The sequence below is a fragment of the Phoenix dactylifera genome, chromosome 4 (assembly GCF_009389715.1).
Source record: "Phoenix dactylifera cultivar Barhee BC4 chromosome 4, palm_55x_up_171113_PBpolish2nd_filt_p, whole genome shotgun sequence".
In the NCBI taxonomy this organism is placed as follows: Eukaryota; Viridiplantae; Streptophyta; class Magnoliopsida; order Arecales; family Arecaceae; genus Phoenix; species Phoenix dactylifera.
In genome coordinates this window covers 24286296-24308219 of record NC_052395.1, presented here as the reverse complement: position 1 = coordinate 24308219, position 21924 = coordinate 24286296, and the positions used below count along the sequence as shown (strand labels likewise).

The window sequence follows — 21924 nt, the reverse complement described above, 5'->3', positions numbered from 1 at the left end:
AATATATTATTACAATTGTTAGTCATCTTAAAAAGCATATGATTCACCACATCTAGCAAACTTAAATTTCATTATTCTTCAATACACACTACATCCACAAAAATAAAGTGGTAGATCTATGCCTATATGAGCTTATAAGATTTTGCATGACTAACAAAAGAATTGGATGATCGCCTCAGCCAAAGCACAGCAAATGCATGTTTGGTTAATTAGCTTTTTCAATGATAGTGGATCAGGCAAAAAAAACTATTTTATAAAAACAGAACCTTCTAGTAATATGACATCAATGAATTGTTAAGCCAGCAACTTGAACATGTACTCCTTTATACTGCCTAGTAAAGTTTATTGTACCCCCATATTTGTAAGGTACTAATACAATATTGATGTTCGGTTCGTTATACAAGTCGAACCAATCCATACCAATCCAACCTAACAGAACCACCCCATGTTGGGAATTGTGTCCCAAAGCCAATTTTTTAATTGTAAGAAATTGGTGTATGTATATGTTTTATTAAAGTGAATAAAAATTTATTCTGGCATTTTTCTATTCATTATAAGTGTTACATCTTCAAATTGAACTCCTGTGTATTGTGATGAAGTCCTTAGGACTAATTTAGTGGATAAAGGAGGTTTTATCATTTAGTCCCTAAACCAGTTCGCGACCAAATGATGAGCTGTCAATTGGACGATAGCTATGTCAAGTATAGGTCGTTGTGTGCCATTTAGTTGGTTGTCCTCTTAAACCAAGGAGTGTGGAGACACTATATGGCATACAGGTAAGATGTAGGAGTATATCGTCACTGAACAGTGACTCACCTGCGTAGCACTCCACTGTCGGGAGTTAGCTAGCAAAGCGTATGGGCATAAGTACTTCTTAGACCTGAGACTATTACGGTGACTTGCAAGCAACTCACTGTACTTAGACACTGGACGACCTGAATTTCTAATTCAGGGACTGGATGCAGTCAAGTACTCGCGAAGTCTGTGTATGAGTCAAGATGGGATTGACCGCTCCAGATTATAGGAGTTGATATCTCGCTGTATTTCAATTCAGTAAAACCTTGGCCAGGGTAAACCAAGTGATAAGTCACTTGATTTGATTATTTGAAATACACTATGGATGACCGGACCCAAAGTTCGACAGTCCACTCTGAGGTCATCTTGAGCATCGATAGTCATAAAATGAATTATGCAATAACCATACGTCTAGGTTCTTGAATGTTGCTTTGCATATTCGACCTATCCGGACGTCGGGTATCTTTGCTAGATGGTCACCTTGATTAGTGCATGGAGTAGTCCATGTACTACCGGCTTAGTGTTCGAACCTATCGGAGTCACGCACATTAGTCAAGCTAAGTAGGAAGGTCTTGACCCAATTTAATTAAGAATTAAATTGTGGGTCATTTGGAATTTGGTTTTGTCTATGTTCAGCTACCACAGAACATGAGGTACATGCTAAATTTCATGGATGAACAACTAATTAAGTATCTATTCAGGGTCAATCAAGTTTCATTTAATGTAATTGAACTTGATCAGAACTCAATTGTTGAGATTGGGTTTGATTGGGTCTCAATTAGAGTAATTGGGCTCGATCATGATTTAATTGGGATTTAATTTCGTATTTGTTTTGATCTAAGTCAGACTGGGATTGAGCCGAGACTGGACCCAATTGAACCTCCCATGAGTCGAACTCATGTGGATTTTTTTTTTGGTCAAAAATCATTCAATTGGGCCATCAATTTGGTTTAGAACCAAGTAGGCTAACCCAATTGATTGAACTGCTGACCCAATCCCAATTTAAATAACCCATGGACCCGTGGACCCTTAAGCTCCCATGGACCCTTAAGCATCCCCTATGAGCCGCGATGGATAAAAGCTATGGACCCTTAAGAAGTGTCCTGTGAGCCGCGATGAGAGAGAGCCTGGGAGAAAACAGAGGACTTTCCACCGATGCTTCAAAGCCACGCCATGTCTCCATCTGGACTCCATTTGGATTGCCGTTTGGACTGGAATGTCCGGTTTTGAACCGGCTACATTCCAATTCAATTTGATTTTTGAAATACGGCAGTTATCGGCATTAATCGTTGTTTTTTTCCCACGATTGTTTTTGAAACAAACGTTATGAAATTCATTCATATTAGATAACGAATGAATACAATAACGCTCGGCCATTTACGCCTCTTAACTCCTCTCAGCATTGGCCTATTTGTAGGCCACCGTTTCCTCAAAGAAGGAGATGAAAGAATTTTTTTTCTTCGGAAGAAAACGTCAGACAGAAAGAGATAGTCTTGATTTAGTGAAGAAGAAGAGAGAGGAAGAAGTTCTCTCTCTCTCAGGTGGTACGAAATCCAGCTCAGATCCGGCGTACACTCCTGCCTTCCCTCTTCCTCTGTAATCGGGATCAAACTCAGGCGTCAATGCTCTCGGGCGTGCCGCGAAGAAACGGGAGAGAAAAGAAAACAGTGATTTACTGTTAAGGAAAAGGAAAAGAAAGAAAAGAAAAAGGGAATTTCTTTTCTTCTAGGGTCCCTTTTGCAAAAGGTGTTTTGCCCGAATATCAAAGTCATCCTACATTCCTACGAAGCTCGACGTGCGTGCGAAGTAGAGGGCCTGCAAATCCAGACCCTATCTTCAGGGATCCAGATCCAGATCCAGATCCGACATACCTCATCCAACTTCCACTGCGGGATCGAGGTATGTTTTACATATTAGTAGTTTAATATTTATAATTGTTATAAATAAAAATTTTAAAATTGATTTTTCATGCCTGGCGTCCGATTTTATCAGACAACTCGGGAAATTTTCCCTTCACCCCATATAGCCTAGACCTAGTGTTGCCTGAAATGGGGTGCATGCCATACCATACCAACCTGTACCACCAGGTATTGGGCGGTACCGTGATAAAAAGTGAGATCAGTATGGAATCCATATTGTACCTAATGAACCAGTAACGCATCGATATAGTACCCAGTACTAATATTGCGGTCCTTGCTGCCTACTTTTATCATGTCAAGCCGATAGGCAGTACATCCCTACTTTTCATCCAAACAAGGGTCGGAAAACTCTTAAAAGTCAACTCATGATACGTCTAGATGCTGGTTTTTATTTGTAGTTGTTTTTGAGTTAATAATTTCAGTACCAATGGAAATTAGCCATTTCATATCTTTGTAATAACAAAAATCCAGTACAGGATTATCTTTCACCTTTTTCTTTGGCTGGCTAGTGTTAGATATCTACAATATCCTATCTAATGTAACATTAGGTGTTTAGAGTAGAACAACAATAAATAAACGTCACCGAACTTATTGAAAGTGAAAATGCCTCATTCTCTTAACCCTACGTATAGATTTTACCTGTATCACATCTTGTATAGCAACTGAGCATGAATTTGTCCATGCAGGAAGGCCTTGGACTCGCATAAGTCGAAAGATCAAAGAGAGTCTATCCTTAGGAACACAAAAATGGCGAATGGCCTCCACGTTCTCACAAGAAGCCAGAACCTCAGGTGGTTTCCACTGAGAATCAGTAGGTGCAATAGCCACTACATCATCCTGTTCCAAGTTGTCATTTTCCTGATCAACATGTAGAAAATAGTGAAATGAGTGCTCAAGTGAAAATAACTAAATTGGCTGAAAGCATATGTTATCCCTAAGGAAATTAGCAAGAAGTGTCGAAAAGCAGTTGCAGGTGTTCCTTAGTCGATGAAAGACAAGGAACCCACAATGGCCCATATAAAATAAAATAGCAAAAACAGAGCAAAATAGCAAAATAAAACAATATATTTATATCAGTGTAAGGATCATCATATATTCCTCAAAGCAAGCAATCAGAAATCAGATGTTAGGGAAATTGAGTAGGGCCCAATAACTGAAGATAAGAAGACAACAGGGACATTAATAAGATTAACAGAACTTTGATTAGCATGATGTACAATCTGGAATAAGTACGGTTCATGCATATGTAGGAGTAAAATAGTGTCTGTCAATAGGATCATATAGAGCACTGAGAAGCCCAAACTAAAACAAAGATCTTTTAAGCTGAAAAATCAAAATTGTCAAGCATGATATTAGTAGTCATTCATATTACTACTATTCTAGACAGATAATTCAAGTACTACATGAAAGAGATACTTTTCACTATATCAACAAGGATGTCAAATAAGGTGTCATACAAGGTTCGCCGGACCGACCGTACCGACAAGCACCGGCACCGGTACAGTTCCGGTTCGGTACCGGCTTGGAACCGGTACCGAACCGGAGCTGTGCGCGCGGACATCAAAAAAAAAAAAACAACGCGTCCACGGGCACGCGCGGACATTAAAAAAAAAAAATAACGCGTCCACGCACGGACGCGTCAAATGTCGCAGAGAGGCATTTAATGCCACTCTGCCCACGCCGGCTGGCAGCCCGCGTGGGCACGGTGCCCCGCGTGGGGAACGCGCGCAAACTCGATTCCCTGCTCGGGAATCGAGCGCGGGCGCGCGTTCTCCACTCGCGCGTCCGCGCGTGATTCCCAAAAAAAAAAATTCACCACGTCCGCGCGGACGCATCAAATGCCACAGAGTGGTTAAATGCCACTCTGTGGCATTAACGGTGCCCTACGCGGGGAATCGCGCACGGGTGCGCATTCTCCGCTCGCGCGTCCCAAAAAAAAATCACCGCATCCGCACGCATCCGTGCGGACGCGTTAAATGCCACATAGTGGCTTTAAATGCCACTCTGTGGCATTAAGAGGCCACGCAGGCTCCAGCCGCGTGGGCGCTCTTCCCCGCCTGCCCATGCGCGGGGAAAATGTGCTTGGCCGGTGCGAACCGGGCGGGTTCGCACCGGTACCGGCTTGTACCGGCGCGAACCGGCCCAGTTCGCACCGGTACAAGTACGGAACCAATCAATTCCAACCCAATTTGGGTCGGAACCATTTTTATACGCTGTACCGTACCGATGCCCGTCGGCACCGGTTCGGTGCAGGCTGAAGTACTGAACCGACCGGTTCCGGTCGGTTCAGCAAGTTGATTATGTTTCGCTTCTTCCTCGGAGAAAGACGATCAAACAATTCCCAATCATGGTCCTTGCGGATCCATCTTTGTGTAATTATTTACACACAATTTGCCTTTTTCTTGCTGTATTCATACTTAATTTACTTTTTTTCTTGTTTTGTTTGTTGCGGGAATCCACCAACAAACAAGGGGTTCATCTTGCTTATTGTACCTCTATTGATTGAATAAACCAATTTATTTAATGGGAAAGGCTTTTGAGACTAGCATCATGCATCTGGCCTCAAAGTGTGAAGCTGGGCCCTACCATAAAAGAATCCCAAATAACCTAGCCTTGCGTGTCCCCACTATTTCAGAATGTCAAGGCATCACATACTGTATAGGAGGAAAAGAATCCCAAATAACCTAGCCTTGCGTGCCCCCCGCGCGCCATGCGCGCCCGCACCGCAGTGCCCGGCCCCTCGTGCGCCCTCACCGCAGCGCGCGACCTGATGGAGGGTGACTTTCGGCCTGAAAGCCTTTACAGCACTCTATGCCTTGCGCTCCTTCTGCACACCTTGAAAATGGTTGATTTGGGCCGATGCAGGTAACGTCGAAAGGTGTTCGGGCACTTCAAGTATTCATGGGAATCAAAATAAGGGGCGGATCTACTGGTTGCAGCTTGGCCCGACCCTTGGCTTAAAAGAAAACAACCAAAGAGCACAAGTAATGTCGAAGAACGCTTGAAGGTTGATTCAATTCTCAAAGACAAGATTACAAACACTCTAGTGGAACTATGATGGGTCCTCACTAGCCCAAGTCTTAGAACATGCTCTAAGACCGAATACACTAAGACAAAAGCCTTCCCAAGCCCTTAGGCCGAAATACAAATGAACTCTCCAAGACAAAAGATATCCCCCCAAGCTCTCCTCAGGGCATATTTATAGGCTCTTCAAAGGGGACAAACCAAGGCCCGCCGTACCGGTACTGGTCGGCGTACCGGTGGCGGCCCAAATCGGGCCCGAACCGATCCCATACCAGTCCGAACCGGTCCCGTACCGGTCAGAACCGGGCCCGAACCGGTCCGAACCAGTCCCGTACCGGTTCTCCAACAATAAACTACCGGTACTGAATTCCACGCTGATCCGGTACCGGTTCCAGGCCGGACCAGTACGGACCGGTACGGCAGACCATGGGACAAACACTTAATGAAAGATGGCAAATGGTGTGGCCTAGGCCGGCCAAGGCCTGCGGCTGGCAGGCTGCTGGGCGCTGTGGCAGAGCGCTACTGGGTGGCTGGGCCGCTGCTGGGCGACTGGGGCACTGGGGCGCTGTGGCAGGGCGGCTGGGGCACTGGGGCGCGGCAGGGCGCTTGACGGGCGTGCGCGCAGGCTCGCTGTCGAGCGCGCGCGTGCCGCTGCTGTACACGCGTGCATGCAGGCATAGTCGTGATGGAGGGTGGCTTTCAGCCCCAAGCCGCCACACCAAATCCTTGCAGAAATTCCAGCAAGCAAGGAAGAGGCCAAAAGCGCTGTTGCAACTCCAGAAGACAACAGCAGCAAATCAGAACCTTTAGAGCGTCATCAAGCATTCCTATTTGAGGGCAACAACAAAGGACCTAAGGCTGGAACCATTTGCAGCAAAGCAGATGATGCTGCAACCAACCGGCAGCAGCATGCCGTGATGAAGCCAAGCAACACAAAATGGCTAATGCAGGAAGCCCGAATCAGAAGGTAGAAGATCATGTCGGTGCGACCCTTATCTGCAACAAGTTGCAGATTTGTAACCATGACCGAAGAGGGTTGATCTTCTACATTCGATAATGTTCATTTGCCTATTATTCCAAACTTCAGCAAAGACATGTTTGGGCACTTCCACAACAGTCAAGTGGGTGGACTTCCTAAATGGCTTCGCATCCGGGCAAAGCACTCTTCCTATTGGGGAAGATTGAAGGCGTCACAGATGCTATTTCATTCGGGCGACGTACCGAAGGCCATCAACCACACGAGAGGATGGTGACAAGTTGGCTCCAAGGTATTCAAAAATATATCCTTGAGAGCAAGGATGTTCTCCAAGAGAGGGTGAATGTTGCGAACCCCGCTCTGCTGAGCCAAATTTCAAACGGCACAAGTGAGGCCAACCTCGCTCAAGGCCAATAATCGGGCCAACTCCATTGCTGGGAGGCTTGGCCGCCCGACCCCACGCAAGCCCTCCACAACGCCCACGCAAGGTCCGGGGTCACCACACGCATCAGCCCAAGAGGATTGCGCGCTCGACCAAAGGCCGTGCGCAGCACCTCTTGATCGCAGCCACTCGGCCTGCGCACAGCACTTGCCAAAGCGGCCGCGCGCCAGGCTCTCGACCGCGAGGCCTTCGGCCCTCGCACTAGCAGCAACGCGCAGCCAACCGTGCGTCCACTTCGTAGCAATACGCGGCCAACCGCGCGCGCACCGGCCAGCGCACGGCCCTCCGTTCGCCCGACCAGCAGCACGCGGCCCTCCACACGCCCCAGCTCTAGTGCGCGGCCGCACCGCAACGTGCGTCTCTCCGCACGTCCGCACCGCAGCGCGCACCGGCAACGCAGCTCTCGGCCCCCCACACGCCCTACCGCAGCACCCGGCCCCCCGTGCGGCCCTCCACTCGCCCGCACCGCAGTGCGCAGCGCTGTGGCACGCTATTGGACCAGCGGGGCGCTGCAGTTCCAAACCCCGCGCCAAGGTTCAGTCGAGGGAGTTGTTGAGTGCAGGACCATCTTTAGGGCGGGTAACGCGCTATCTCTTGCTTGTTTTGGAACCTTGCCTATGCTACTTTCAATGTTGGTGCTCGGCCAAGGAGAAGAATCAAGATGTGGGGAAGAAAAGATGATTCTATTCCAAATGACAACGAAAAAGAGAAATCTAACAAGATTGGGAAGGGACCAGGCTAGCCTAATACAATCTAAGGGGAGTTGATTTACCCCACCCTAGCCTAAGTCCTAGACAAAGATCTAGACCGAAATCTATTGAAGGCCTAACCCCTCAATAGCCCAAGTCTAAGGCCCAACCCCTAGACCGACATTGGCACAAGTGCCGCCCAAGCCTTTCGGCCGACTCCCTAAAGGACCTAAGGGAAAACTCTTTACCAGCTGAAAATAAATGATCGAATTGATTGCCTCGAAGAGCCTTAATGGCTCCTTTATTTAGGCCTAATACCCATGTGCTGAATAGGCTTATTGGCGGAAACAATTCAAAATTCAAAAAACATTCCTAATCAGCCGCAAGGGGATCCAAACTAAGTCAGATCCCTTGCGGTCATGTGCTGAATTTGCTGGGCTCTTGGACGTCCAGGATGCATTGCCCGGTTGGCCGGGGCTCATGTCCCGTGCAGGTGCCGCCATGTGTCCGCGGAGTCTTGATTTAGCATCTTGTATGGCTGGCTGGATTGATCTCCCGGGCTGGTGGCCTGGCAGTGCACCGGCCCCTTCTAACTGAGGCGAGGTTCGAGCGCGCCATGCCGGCGTGGGCGTGGAGCGCTGGGTGCGCGCTAGTGCGCGGTGCATCGGGTCGGCCTGGCGCTTGGGTGTTGGCCGGCCCGGATGCTGGGGTGCGCAGAGCGCCGCGCGCTGCTGGTCGGGCGCGCGGAGGGCCATGCGCGAGCTGGCGGGAGCGCAGAGGACCGCGCGCTGCCTAGTGCACACGCGGAGCCGCTCGTTGCTAGGGCATGCGTGCGCAGTTGGCTACGCGTTGCTACAAAGTAAAAACACGATTGGCTACACGTTGCTGCTAGAGCAAGGGCCGAAGGCCTCGCGGTCGAGGGCCTGGCATGCGGCCGCTTTTGCAAGTGCTGCACACAGGCTGAGTGGCTGCGATGAAGAGGTGTTGCATGCAGCCTTTGGTCGAGCACGCAGTTCTCTTGGGCTCATGCATTTGATGACCCTGAACTTCGCGTGGGTGTTGTGGAAAGCCTACACAAGGTTGGGGCGGCTGCTACAATGCTTGGCCACGACTCAGCCAAGCCTCCAAGCAACAGAGTTGGCCGGAGTATTGGCCTCGCTTGTGCCAACTGAAATTTGGCTCGGTGGAGCGGGGTTCGCAACATTCACCCTCTCTTGGAGAACATCCTTGCCCTCAAGGATATATCTTGAATACCTTGGAGCCAACTTGTCACTGTCTTCTCATGCAGTTGATGCCTTCGGTACGTCGCCCGAATGAAATAGCATATGCGACGCCTTCAATCTTCCCCAATAGGAAGAGTGCTTTGCCCGGATGCGAATCCATTTAGGAAGTCCACCTACTTGACTGTTGTGGAAGTGCCCAAACATGTCTCTGCTGAAGTTTGGAATAACAGGCAAATGAACATACCGAATGTAGAATCTTCGGTCATGGTTACAAATCTGCAACTTGTTGCAGATAAGGGTCGCACCGACATGATCTTCTACCTTCTAATTCGGGCTTCCTGCATTAGCCATTCTGTGTTGCTTGGCTTCATCACGGCATGCTGCTGCCGGTTTGGTTGCAGCATCATCTGCTTTGCTGCAAATGGTTCAGCCTTAGGTCCTTTGTTGCTGCCCTCAAATAGGAATGCTTGATCACCCTCTAAAGGTTCTGATTTCCTGCTGTTGTCTTCTGGAGTTGCAGCAGCGCTTTTGATCTCTTCCTTGCTTGCTGGAATTTCTGCAAGTGTTTGTTCAGCAGCCATGATTTGGGGGGGTTACCTTGGAGTGGTTGGCTGCGGTAGGAGTTGCAGAATTTTGGGCAGCTGCGGAAATTTCTGCGGTTGCAGAAATTTCTGGTATGGTGTCGGCTTCAACACCTGAATCTTCAGTGGAACTTGAGCTGCATTCATGGATCATGAAGGCACGTCTTCGTCGGATGGGTCATTTGCAGTTTGATTCCCATCTGAAATTCAGTACCTTCATTGGTTTCTTCTTCACGTTCGAGTTCTATCACAAAGGCTTGGCCACGATTACATCGGTGGCCCTTCTCCCACTTGGCGCCACACTTGTAACATAGACCCTTATCAAAGTATTTTTGGAGTTCACGAGTTAGTTTTCTTACTTCTTGGGGCAATGATTTGGAAGTGCTTGCGGCTGCATGTGTAGCCTCGATTGCAAGGGTTTGGTGTCCTTGCAGTTGGAGACTTCCTTAGCCAGTCGTCGGTCGGGATAGCCGCTTTGGTCAAAGATCTTCACCATCCTCATTGCATCTTGAAGGCTTGTGGGCTGCTTGAGTTTAAGTTCTTTGGATAGCCAAGGTTTGAGCCCGTCGATGAAGGTGCCTAGCAAAGCTTCTTCGAACCATCCATCCACCATAGTTTGGAGTTGGCGAAAGTCGTCGATTTAGCTATGCACCTTGCCTTCTTGCTTCAGTTTGGCTAATTGGCCATGGTGATTAACAACTGGGGACGGCCCCCATTGAGTCATAAATTCTTGTACAAAGATCGTCCATCCCAATCGATTCCCCTCTTTCTCATACAAATCCTTAGCCATCTCCACCATTTACTTGCTCTCCCTTCTAAATGATAACTAGCTAAGGTAACTCTTTCCTCCCATGGGATCTCATAGACTTGAAAGTATTGCTCCACCTTGTCAAGCCATTTATATGGATCTCCACCTTCGGAAGTTGGAAAATATATCTTAGGTCTTCGAATCCCTTTCTCTTGGAGACCCGAAACCCTAACTTCTTCCTCAATATCAACCCGATCTCTCCTCCTTTCCTCATGATCTCTTCGGCCAGAAGGCCTCCAAGGTACAGGGTTCCTTTTGGGTTCACTTTCCTCTTCATAATAACCCCAGGCCGATCCTCCTTTAGGATGCCATCGGCCCATCTCTCAACTACTACATCACCACTCTCTATTCTTCCTCCTCTTCTTGTTTCTCTCGTGTTTTTTTCTCAATCCATCACTCATATCACTCTCCCTCTCTACAAATCTCCTTTCTAACCTCTCAATATTGGCGTTATTTTCTCTACTCATGTCGACCAAAGTGTTCATAACATTCTCTAACACTCAGCCAAGTTGGGCATTACTACTCTCCGAGGCTTCTACAAGCCTTTGTTGGGTGTTTGAGTCTCCTCCTGACTTCATATCTAATCAATAAAATCAGTCCCAACAATAACCCAATCCTCCAGTGATCGTCACCCAAGGGATGAACCGACCTTTCTTTTAAAAGTAAACAATACACCACTTAATCAACGCCAATATCCCACGTATGGGTTGTACAAAAAGTGAATACAAAATAAAAATATCTCTCAACCCAAAGAGGTCTTGATAAACGATTTGTTCCCTGAAACACTGTAGTTGGAGAAGGCGCACAAGGTACTACCAGTAGCCTCCCTTTATGCGACCCCTAATATATCCTACAGCAGATCAGTTTGGTCAAATAGCACTGGGTACAACCAGTAGCCTCCCCGTTGTGCTATCCCTAGTTTGAACAAGATAAAATCAAGAGAACTCTTCCCCCTTACAAAGAAAGACTCACAATACGTCAAGACTATAAATATCCCCAATACAATCAGATCTCTCAAATAAATACAAAAAAAATTCAGATCTGATTTTAAACTTCAGATCTCATATGAATATGTGAAGAGAATATAGATCTCAAAGATAAGTGTGTTACCTTTTGAGATTGCCCTTCCGTGGACCTAGTCGAGTGCCCGACGATCTATCTTAATAAAAGCCACCAGTGTTGGCCCCATGGGGCACTGCGGTCCCAAACCCCGCACCGAGGTTCAGTCGAGGGAGTTGTTGGTTGGTTGCGGGATCATCTTTAACGCGCTATCTCTTGCTGCTTTTGGAACCTTGCCTATGCTACTCCAATAATGGTGCTCGGACAAGGAAAAGAATCAAAGTATGGGGCTGAAATATGATGACTATTCTAAAAGACAACGATGAAAAGAAATCTAGCAAGATCGGGAAAGAATCATGCTAGCTTAATACAATCTCAAGGGAGTTGATTTACCCACCCCTAGCCCAAGTCTTAGACAAAGATCTAAGGACCGAAATCTATTGAAGGCCTAACCCCTCAATAGCCCAAGTCTAAGGCCTAACCTCTAGACCGACATCGGCACGAGTGCTGCTCAAGCCTTTCGGCCGACTCCCTAAGGGACCTAAGAAAAAATCCTTAAGAAGCTGAAAATAGATGATCTAATTGATTCCTTCAAAGGGCCCTAATGGCTCCTTTATATAGGCCTAATGCCCATATGTTGAATAGGCTTATTGGCGGAAACAATTCAAAATTCAAAAAGCATTCCTAATCAGCCGCAAGGGGATCCAAACTAAGTCAGATCCCTTGAGGCCATGTGCTGAATTTGCTGGCTCTTGGATGCCTGGGATGCGTTGCCCGGTTGGCCGGGGCGCGTCCCGCGCGGGTGCTGCCATGTGTCCGCGGAGTCTTGATTTGGCATCTTGTATGGCTGGCTGGATTGAGCTCCCGACCTGGCCGGGACACGGATCCTGGTTGGCCCGGATGCAGGTCTTGGTTGGCCGGAAAGCAGATCCAGCTGCCTCTCCTCCCGCGGATTAATAACTTGTCTTCTTGTGCTCCTTTGATCCTGCAGCCTGTTGCATCTTGGCCGCCCATGCTTCTGTTTGCCTGGCCTCTATGGAAGAATCCGCGGACTCCATGGATTCTGCACGCGTTCCTTCCTTCTTTGGCCCTTTGCTTGTGCTTAGATGCTTGCCATGTGGCTCAGCCTGCTGTCTTTGGCCGAGCGCAACCTTTGGGGGCCTTTCCATTCTTGCTCTTGCGTGCAGATGCATGACACTTGTCTCGGCCTGCTGGCCGAGTGCTTCCTTTGGGGATCTTTCCCTATTTGCTCTCTTGCCACTTGTTGCTGTCGGTTGTTGACCGAGTCCATTGCTTGGCTTGCGGGCACGCTCGTGCTAGCTGATGTGTGGCCCCTTGGATGGCGCTCGGTTGGCCATGTGCTCGGGCTCGGCCTGATGTTGCTTGCTTTGGCTTGGCTCAGACCATGTGCATGCCTCTTGACCAATTGGCTTGATGGTGCTTGGTCGGGCGCAATGTTGGCCGAGCTCTGTGCTTGACGTGCCATGCCTTGTCGTCGCCCACGACCATGCCCACTCTTGGCATGCGCGCAACGGATCGTTGTGCATGTGCCAGGTGCTGGCAAGGCGTAGGATGGCGGCCTGGCACTGCTTCAGCCCCTTCTGGCCATAGCAAGGTTTGGGTGCGTCGTGCGGGCACGGGCGGAGAGCGTCGTGCTCGTGCTAGTGTGTGGAGTGTCAGGTCGGCCTAGCGCTTGGGCGTTGGCCGGCCCGAGTGCTGGATGTGCGTGCAGAGGGTCGTGCGCGGGCTGGTGCAGGCACGATCGGCCGCGCGCTGGCTAGTACGCGCACGGAGGGCCGCGCACCTGTGGCGTGTGCGCGACAGGTGTGCGCGCGGTTGGTCGCGCGCGCCTGAGGCTGGACGGGCGCATGGAAGCCCGCGCGCTACTGGGTGCGCGCGCGGGGTCCGCGCACAGCTATGGCCGTGCTGGTGCGCAGGTTGGCCGCGCGCTGGTGCTGATGGCCCCAAACCTCGTGCAGGCGCTAGGCAAGGCCTACGCAGGGCTAAGCCAGCTACTGGCGAAGTTGGCCAATGCTTGGGCAAACCTACAATAAGTGGATTTGGCTCGCAACTTGGTCTTGGCCAAGGCCAATCTCGGACTAATCTCCCGAAATTTGGCTTGGCGGAGCTCGTTTGTGGGTTGGCCGTCTGGGGTCCACAATAGCGCGGCCCTCCATGCGCCCGCACCACAGCGCGCTCGGATGGGCGCAGCCCCCCGCCCGCGCGCCTGGCAATGCGCAGCCCTCCGGATGCCCACACCGCAGTGCACAACCCTCCGCGCGCCCGCATGGCATACTTTAAACATAAATCACACAAAAGAGTAGAATACAAATGTTTTAACAATTTGTAACACACTAAGATTTAAAAGATAAACTTCAAAATGAGATCATGCAATGTGCAGACGTATCTTTTGCAACTACCATTATCTATAAGTTATCAAAGTGTTAGGTGGAAAAAAAAAAAGGAAAATCAACACTATTGGAAAGTCATGAAAACATTGAGTGTTAAAGTGTATCTTAACCTATAGGCCTTGTTTATAGGCATAACTTGTATGGTGTGCATATTTTTGTCCTGCACCCCGGTGGGGGGAATATATGTCACTTTATTATGCATAAAAGATGCCCTTGTCTAATGTAAACAGAGAAAGGGTCAGGTTGTCACACATCTAAATTGTACATATGCCCCCTCCTCTTGCTGAATTTCTCTCTTCTTTCTTCTTCTGCATCTTTCTTCTTTATTTTGTTCTTCAGACAGAGGCCTTTAATGTTCTGGCAGCTGGACCATTAAAGGATCTCAAGTTCATACAACAAGAAAAACGAATAGTTAAGTGCTTAAAAGGTACAACATACAGCATGCTCATAGATAAAGAAAAGGTGTAGAAAATGATATTTTTCAATGTAGAGCAGAATATCAAACAAGATAGGTGTCCAAAAAAAAACTTAAGTGAACCTAAGACATGTCAATAAGCCTCAGGATTCCAGTTCTTTATTGATATATCTGAATACAATATAACTACCAGACTTGCGAAAAAAATATTCTCATACAATTTGATCGAATTGTCAATATGCAAGGTTTGCATGTTTCTTAATCGAGATAAACCAGTAGGCTTAATTTAGCGCTTCTCCTCCCATCTTTTTTATTCTAAAATTGAGCTACAACCCTTTCATCTATACAAGGGTAAAATCATGTGCATATGAATGGAGAGGAAGAATCTAAACAATATTAGCTTATGACATTTAATTTCATCCCTCAGAAACAACGATGGCAGTATTATGAAAAATGAACCAAAAACATGAGGTCGGTAAAAAGTTTAATAATTCAAAAATTAATAGAATGCCATTTTACCAAAACAGGGATACATGTCAGCAAAGCAGTTTAGAACAAAACCTGCAAAGTTTTTTCCAAAGATTCATCTTCAAGAATATGTCGATTCCTTTTGACAGCTGAACTCTCCTCTTCACTGTGTCTTTTTTCTTTTCTTAAGAAGCTCGAATCTATTTTTGATGAAGATGCATCCTCATTGCCAACTGTTACATACTTAAATAAATAATTACCAGGAATCAACTCAAGAATGTCACCATGAACAAACGGAGCTTTGTCTTGAGTAGAGAGCTTCTTTCTTTCATCCCCAGATTTTACAATAACAGGATTTGGTCCTTCCTGCAAGGTCATTTAAAATATCGAATATATAAACAGGGTCTAGATATCTTCACTTTTAATCCCAGGTTAAATGAAATAGCAAATAATTAGCAAATAGACATAAGTATCAGAAAAATAAGCTCTGATAGAATGATACAATGTGTTACAAATTATATGCCTCATATCACAACCTGTAGCAAGGTCACAATTATTAAGTGTAGCTGGACCGCCAATTTTTTCCCATTGCAAGTCATAGAAGCAAAGAAGCAATTTAAGCTAATATACTGCATAAATAGATGACGTACCACAACAACTTCAGCGGAGCCATCAACTGTTGTATGCAAACTGACATGCTTGCGGCTAACTCTCTTGTCAGATATAGCAAGGTTATTGCGGCCAATAATATTACGTCCTTGAAATATTGGTATATTCGAGACTGAGTAATCTACCAAAAGGTTCTTTTGAAGGGGAATTAAGAGGCCAATCTTCACCTAAAACAATCAAAAGAATTATATTCTTAGGATCCTAATCCGTGGTCGCTTTAACAAAAAATCAGTCATCCTCAGCTCATGTAGGATATAACAACCATTTGCATACATATAAAGCACGGGACAGAATATATTACAATGCATATGTTAGAAAGTTAACATGAAAATTACATGCATCCATAATGTAATAATCAAAAGAATAATCAAAAGAATATATGCACATGCATCCACAAAATTCTGATGAACTGAAGGTGCACCCGTAAATCTTGGGTTAAATGAAAATATCTGCAAACAGCATTTTTATGTCATTTGTTCCTTTCCGCAATTCCGCCGATGATGTTTTTCAAGTACATATGATTATAAGCAAAAAAACTTTTCTTTCAACTATTTCAGATGGTCAACTTTCAACTCCTCTTTGCAAGTTCCATCTATAGTTTCCGCAGCATCATCTTCCTAATTCTTCCATACAAATCTAATCACCTCACAAGCAGGGCCTTCATTATCTTTGCTAGTACTTATGTACTTATCTCATATACATCGTAAGTATACAATATATATATATATATATATATATATATATATATATATATATATATATATATATATATATCCAACTCAGCACACTCAGCTCTAACACATGCATATTGTGGATTTGCAGATTGATTATTTCCAAAAAATTCTGATTTTGACAATATAGCTAGAGCAAATATTATCTTATAAAGGTGCATTGCGATAACAAATTTCATTTGTACATTTACCACAAAACCTGATTTGGAAGTGCATATTTGCATGATACCTATAACTATTGGGGGTTCCTTAACGCCAAAATTTTTCAAAACAAAAAATTTGATGTCTAGTACATGGATAGTTATCTTTATAGCTACATTTAATCTTATTCACCGATTTTTTTCCTTTTTGTTTCAGTCAATTTTAGGAATTAAGTGCATGATGCATCAAGTTGAGAAAATTTTTATGACTACTTCTCATTCTAGCATTGATCATCTGTGATTGGTCCAGGCATCTCTAGCAGGGAGAGATATCCACCAGGAATGTGCACAGAAGACATTCCCTAATGGGTATAATGTCTAGTAAAATTTCCAGTGAAGCTTTATTTGCATCACAAATATGTAATCCTAAATTAAGGACAACTATATAAATCAAAATTTTAAGAAACCATAAACCATGGGAGCATAGCTCGGTTGCCCAGGTGTGGATCAATTGCTTTGGACCAAGGAATGCTAAACCAGCCCGTTCAGCCCGTACCGAACCGGTACCAGCCGGTTCGGTGTTAAAAATCGGTACTGGCCTGTACCAGTTTCAATTTTTTTTAAGACTTTTGGATGCATGAACCAAGCCAAACCTCTGATACCGGTCCCTACCGGTCGGAACCGGTACCAGCGCCCACCAGTGCATTGGTCCGACGGACATTGCTTTGGACCAAATTAAATCAAGGCATTTGATTAAAAAATCTCTACAGTAGGATTTATGAAAGATTTTAGTATAAATTATCCAAATAACTCATTCCAATAACTCAAAAAAGAAGCCAATTTTAGGACTACTCCGAAAGTTTTGATGTTAATCTAGTTTTTTTGGGAATATTCTCTGTTGTGCATATTGAAATATCCCCAAATACAACGTACCTAAAAGATCATCAACATATTAAAGACATTAGTAAATCATTCAAGAAAGTAAACAAAGAAGGTATCTTTATGATTAATCCGAGGTACTTAATGTCATTCGTAGCAAAATATCAGAGGGATTAAAAAAAATGTCGTCATTAAGGGGCCAAAAAGAAAATTCAAAGCGTAAGGAAAAAAAAACGAACATTAACGACCCGTGAACGAAATCATCCAAAGAAGAAGCAATCTTTAGGATTGATCGGAGGATCTCAATGTTAGGTAAAATAAAAAAAAACGGGGGCCAAAAGACCACAGTAAAAAAGGAAAACGTCAAAGATTGCGAAAGATCACAGAGATTAAAAAAAAAATATCGTTAAGGAGGAAAGAAAGGGCAAAATGTAAGAAAGAAAAGAACATGAAAGATACATGAGCGAAATCATCTTTAAAAAAAAGAAGCAATCCTTAGGATTGACCGGAGGATCTCAATGTCAAGAAAAAAAAACGGGGGGCAAAAGATCACGGCGCAAGTAATAAAGGAAAACGTAAAAGAAGGCAAGAGATCACAGCGATTGAAAAAAATGTTATCGTTAAGGGGGAAGAAAAGGCAAAACGAAAGAAAGAAAAGAGCATGAAAGATGCATAAGCGAAATCATCCAAAAAAGGAAGCAGTCCTTAGGATTGATCTGAGGAACTCCATGTCAAGATTATTATTTTTTTGGAGGGGAGCGCAAAAGATCACAGCGCTAATAATAAAGGAAAATGTTAAAGAAAGAAAGAAACATTAAAGAAATACGAACAAAATCCTTCAACGAAGCGGAAAAGAGGCGATCTTAATGTACGGTTGGACGGAATCAACGTCAAGAAAACTCAGACAAGGTTTTCCAAGGGAACAGAGAAGCCAAAGATCACAGCTTAAATAATAAAGGAAAATGTAAAAGAAAGAAAGAAACATGAAAGAAATATGAACGAAATCTTTCAAAGAAGCGGAAAAGAGACAATCTTTAGGTACATTTGAAGGGAATAAACGTCAAGAAAACTTCGCAACAGATAAGGTTAGCCAAGATATAAGAGAAAAAGAAGTACCCGAGACCCCGCCATGTAGGAAAGTAAGCGTTCTTTCCTAAAACCCTAACGATCGTTGAAGGATCGGCGAACTCCTCCGGGAGAGATCCGGAGGACAAGAAGCCTCAATTTTTTTGGAATGGCGTAGCTTTTGCAGCCGAAACAGAGGATCCCCAGCTCTCGCCCGAGGGGAAGGGGAAACCTAGCTCGCTTCCGTTTCCCCGGCTCGGAGAGCTGATGCGGCCTTTTATAGGACGGAGAAGGGCGGCACCGGTGAAGTCGGGAAAGCGTCCCGAAGCAATTTAGGCGGGGTTTTATAGCCCGGATGCGTACCGTTACACGGACCAGTGCCAGCTTGGCAATTCCTAATTGAGATGGACGGCCGTGATCTTATAATATTTACTAAGTTTTTTTTCATAAATATCCTCCTAAATTTAAATTTACAGAATGCCCTTTTTAAATTTGTATTTATTTCAATATTTTCATAAAACATTATTTTTGCACAAACACCTCTAATATAATAATTTTTTTAACGCCATTAATAAAAATCATATTTATTTTAATTAAAAATAAAATAAAATTTTGAAATTATTTTTGTCTTGCAGCCGCCTTATAAATATTTCGTTTTACATATTTATCCATTAAAAATATTATATTCATTTTAATTTGAAATTGTAAATTTTTTAGCGATATTGATGATGTAGGCATATATACAAAAATAAGAATAAAAAAAATAGAATAACAAAACAAGTATTTTAAAAAAATATGGACCAGATGTACTAATAACCTTTTCTGAGTCCCCTCTATGGGATTCCAAAACTATGTTATTTGCCCTCAGGAGTAGGTTAGACCTTCCCATGCCCCTCTTTATATCATAGTGATGGTATCCACCGTGCCAACCAAATGAGATCGATGCTCTAGGACTATTTTTCCTCTACTTTTATCCAACTTCATGACATTTTGTTCTCGGATTCCAGTGGATGCATCTACACTATGACTGTTTAATGTAACCTCCTTACAATAATAATAATAATTTTGATTATATTTTATGTTCAATAAATAATCTTGATGTATATTTTTCCTTTATCTTGTTCACTTTTCTGCTTTTATACTTCCCAAAGAAGGACAGGCTATCAGTCACCTGGCCACAGCACAATGTATGGCCTTGCCAAGCCAAAGGGAGGCCACAGAGGAATGTCTCCCTCACACCTCTAAGTTCCTGAGATTTGATTGAAGGTGATCATCATTGTTATTGTCGACATAGATTAAAAGCAGCAAAAACTTTTGCGCATGTAGAAGTGGCATTATATTGACACATTGGTAGTCCCAAATTTAGTTCAATTCTACCATCTTGGATGTTAGCTAATCTATTTTATTGGCTTATGAGATTGTTTTATGATTATGCAATACCACGTGGTAAATCGAATGTCTACTTTCGCCTTTTATTTCTTGTGGCTAACCCATCGTGGCATTATTTTCCTTGACGTACTTTGAATAGATTTTGCTAGGCTGACTTGCGTATTGGAGGCATAGATGGATTCAAAAGGTAGACTAAGAGAGCAACCATTTGTTGAAATTTTTTATAAAGATGTACTTTCATTGGTTTGAACTAATTTTAATTTTTTTATTAAGCAATACGGACTAAGTTGCAGTCCAAACAAATATTTAAAAAGTTCATAATTAATTTATGATTGTTTGGTTATTGGGCTCTATTGTCATAGTCATGTGATATGGCGAATATTGGTGTATGTCTGATTTAGTTAGTGGACTCTGTATTGGATGGACACATTAGTATTAGGCTAAGTTCCTACTCCACTTTTATATATATCTACTTGTAGAGAAATCTTAGGATATCAATGTTTCTACGTTTCTAGAAGGCACCTATCCCATTAAGAAGATAGACATCAAGAATGAGAGAAAAATCTGCCCCATCTTTGTGATTTCTTCTTCAGCTGTTGCAGCAATCATCAATAACCGCTGAAAACTCTCAATGTACGCTTCAGTTTTCTTTGATTGGATTTAGATATTTCTTTTGTATTCTAATCTCCTGCACGTAGTCCATAAATTTTCTACATTTGGTATCGGAGCCTGGATTTTGTGAGAAATTAGAATCAAAATAAGTGATCAAATCAAATGAAGAAGAAATCAAGTTAAAAAAAAATAATCAAAAATGAGGTCTAAGGAAGAAATAAAAAATGAGAATAAAAAGAAGAAGAAGAAGGGACAACAACACTCACGTTCCCCGCCACTGTGCCCTCTTCCTCCCATCGGGTGGTTGGAGAGGACACCGCCAGCTGCCTGGGATGGGCCGATGGTGAACCCGGTGAGTGGCTGCACCGCCGCATGGTTCCCTTTCCTCCTTCCCATCGGCTTTCAAGAAAAAAAAAGAAGAAAAGGACTAACTATTCTCCTCTTGATAGCCGGTCGGAGTTGCGGGGAGAAGGCGGCGGGCCTCCGATCAAAAGATTTCGGCGGCTGTCGGTGCTTGTTTGGGCAAGGATGGGCCATCGAATTTGGTGCCCTCCTGCACCCAATTGTGATGGAGACGATGAGGAGAGTAGAATCAGGTTTTGGGTTTCGACTCAAAATCCGAATTTGCTTGGCAAAAGAAAAAAAGATTTGCAGTTTAGCCCCTAAAGAGTATATTATTTGACAAAAGTGTCATCCATGAATTACATTTTATTCCCTATTGTGAAATTTGTTTACATAAAAGGTCTCTAAATACTTAGTTTGTCTCTATTTTATTCCCTATTCATTGAGATTTGCAAGATCTCTCTATTTGCTATTTTAAGGAATTGAGGGTAATGTTAATTTTTGATAAATTGAATGTCATTGGCGCATCAGGATTAATGAATGGATTTATGGCATGGCTTGCTGATTACCATTTTTTCTTTTAGAGGGTTGTTGATTTTAATGGACGGTGACCACCAAAGTGACCCATTCACTGAAATTTGTGGGATCCTCCTATTTGATATTTTGAAAGAGATTGAAATGCGTTGAGGAATTATTACACACGATCATCTTCCCAAAGAGAGTTTATTGAGTGTTATAATTCTAAAATAGAATTTTTTTTTGACAGGTGAGTGTGCATGGTCTAGAAATTCATTCTACCAAAGTAAATGGACCTCCGAAAGCTAATGATGCTTTTCTAGTTGATTCCACTATACACTGGAGAGGGGTACCTCATGTGGGCTACTTTCTTTTAAAGAAAATTTGTGGCATTGCACCAAGAGCTCTCATTAAAGTAATGCTAATAGATATTCTCAAGCATATTGTTTATCCATATATGTCCATTAATTAAATGCAAAAGGTTGTGCAGCAATTAGCACCTTTACTATGAATAACACTGATGGTTCCACTAAAACTTTGATTGAAACAAACTACAAAATATGAAAAGGTGGCATTGATCTTGCACTGAGTTTGATGGATTCGGATATTGCACTTAGGGATGATTTTTCATCTCAAGTTACTAGTGGGAGTACTTTAGAACAAAAGGTTGCTTATGAAAAGTGGGAGAGAGAAAATCGTTTTAGCCTAATGATCATGAAGAGGTCCATATTTGATTCAATTCTAGATGCTATACTTTATAATAGTGACACT

At 44.1% G+C, this 21924-nt stretch overlaps 1 protein-coding gene across 4 annotated transcripts in view; it reads right to left on the bottom strand.

Annotated features, from left to right (window-relative positions):
- The window catches only part of LOC103716828 (tyrosyl-DNA phosphodiesterase 1), a 58910-nt gene extending 40305 nt beyond the window's left edge, over nucleotides 1-18605 (bottom strand). For 3 of the 4 annotated variants that reach the window (XM_039125921.1, XM_039125920.1, XM_039125922.1), the window contains exons 1-4: nucleotides 18346-18605; nucleotides 15461-15646; nucleotides 14904-15176; nucleotides 3354-3572 (exon numbers count right to left, since the gene is read on the bottom strand). In XM_039125921.1, the coding sequence (XP_038981849.1) occupies nucleotides 3354-3572; nucleotides 14904-15176; nucleotides 15461-15646; nucleotides 18346-18360 (693 nt within the window). In that variant the 5' untranslated portion in view covers nucleotides 18361-18605. The remainder of the gene's footprint in view (nucleotides 1-3353; nucleotides 3573-14903; nucleotides 15177-15460; nucleotides 15647-18345) is intronic. The other variant, XM_039125923.1, reaches the window with a different exon arrangement.
- Nucleotides 18606-21924: the final 3319 nt, after the last annotated feature.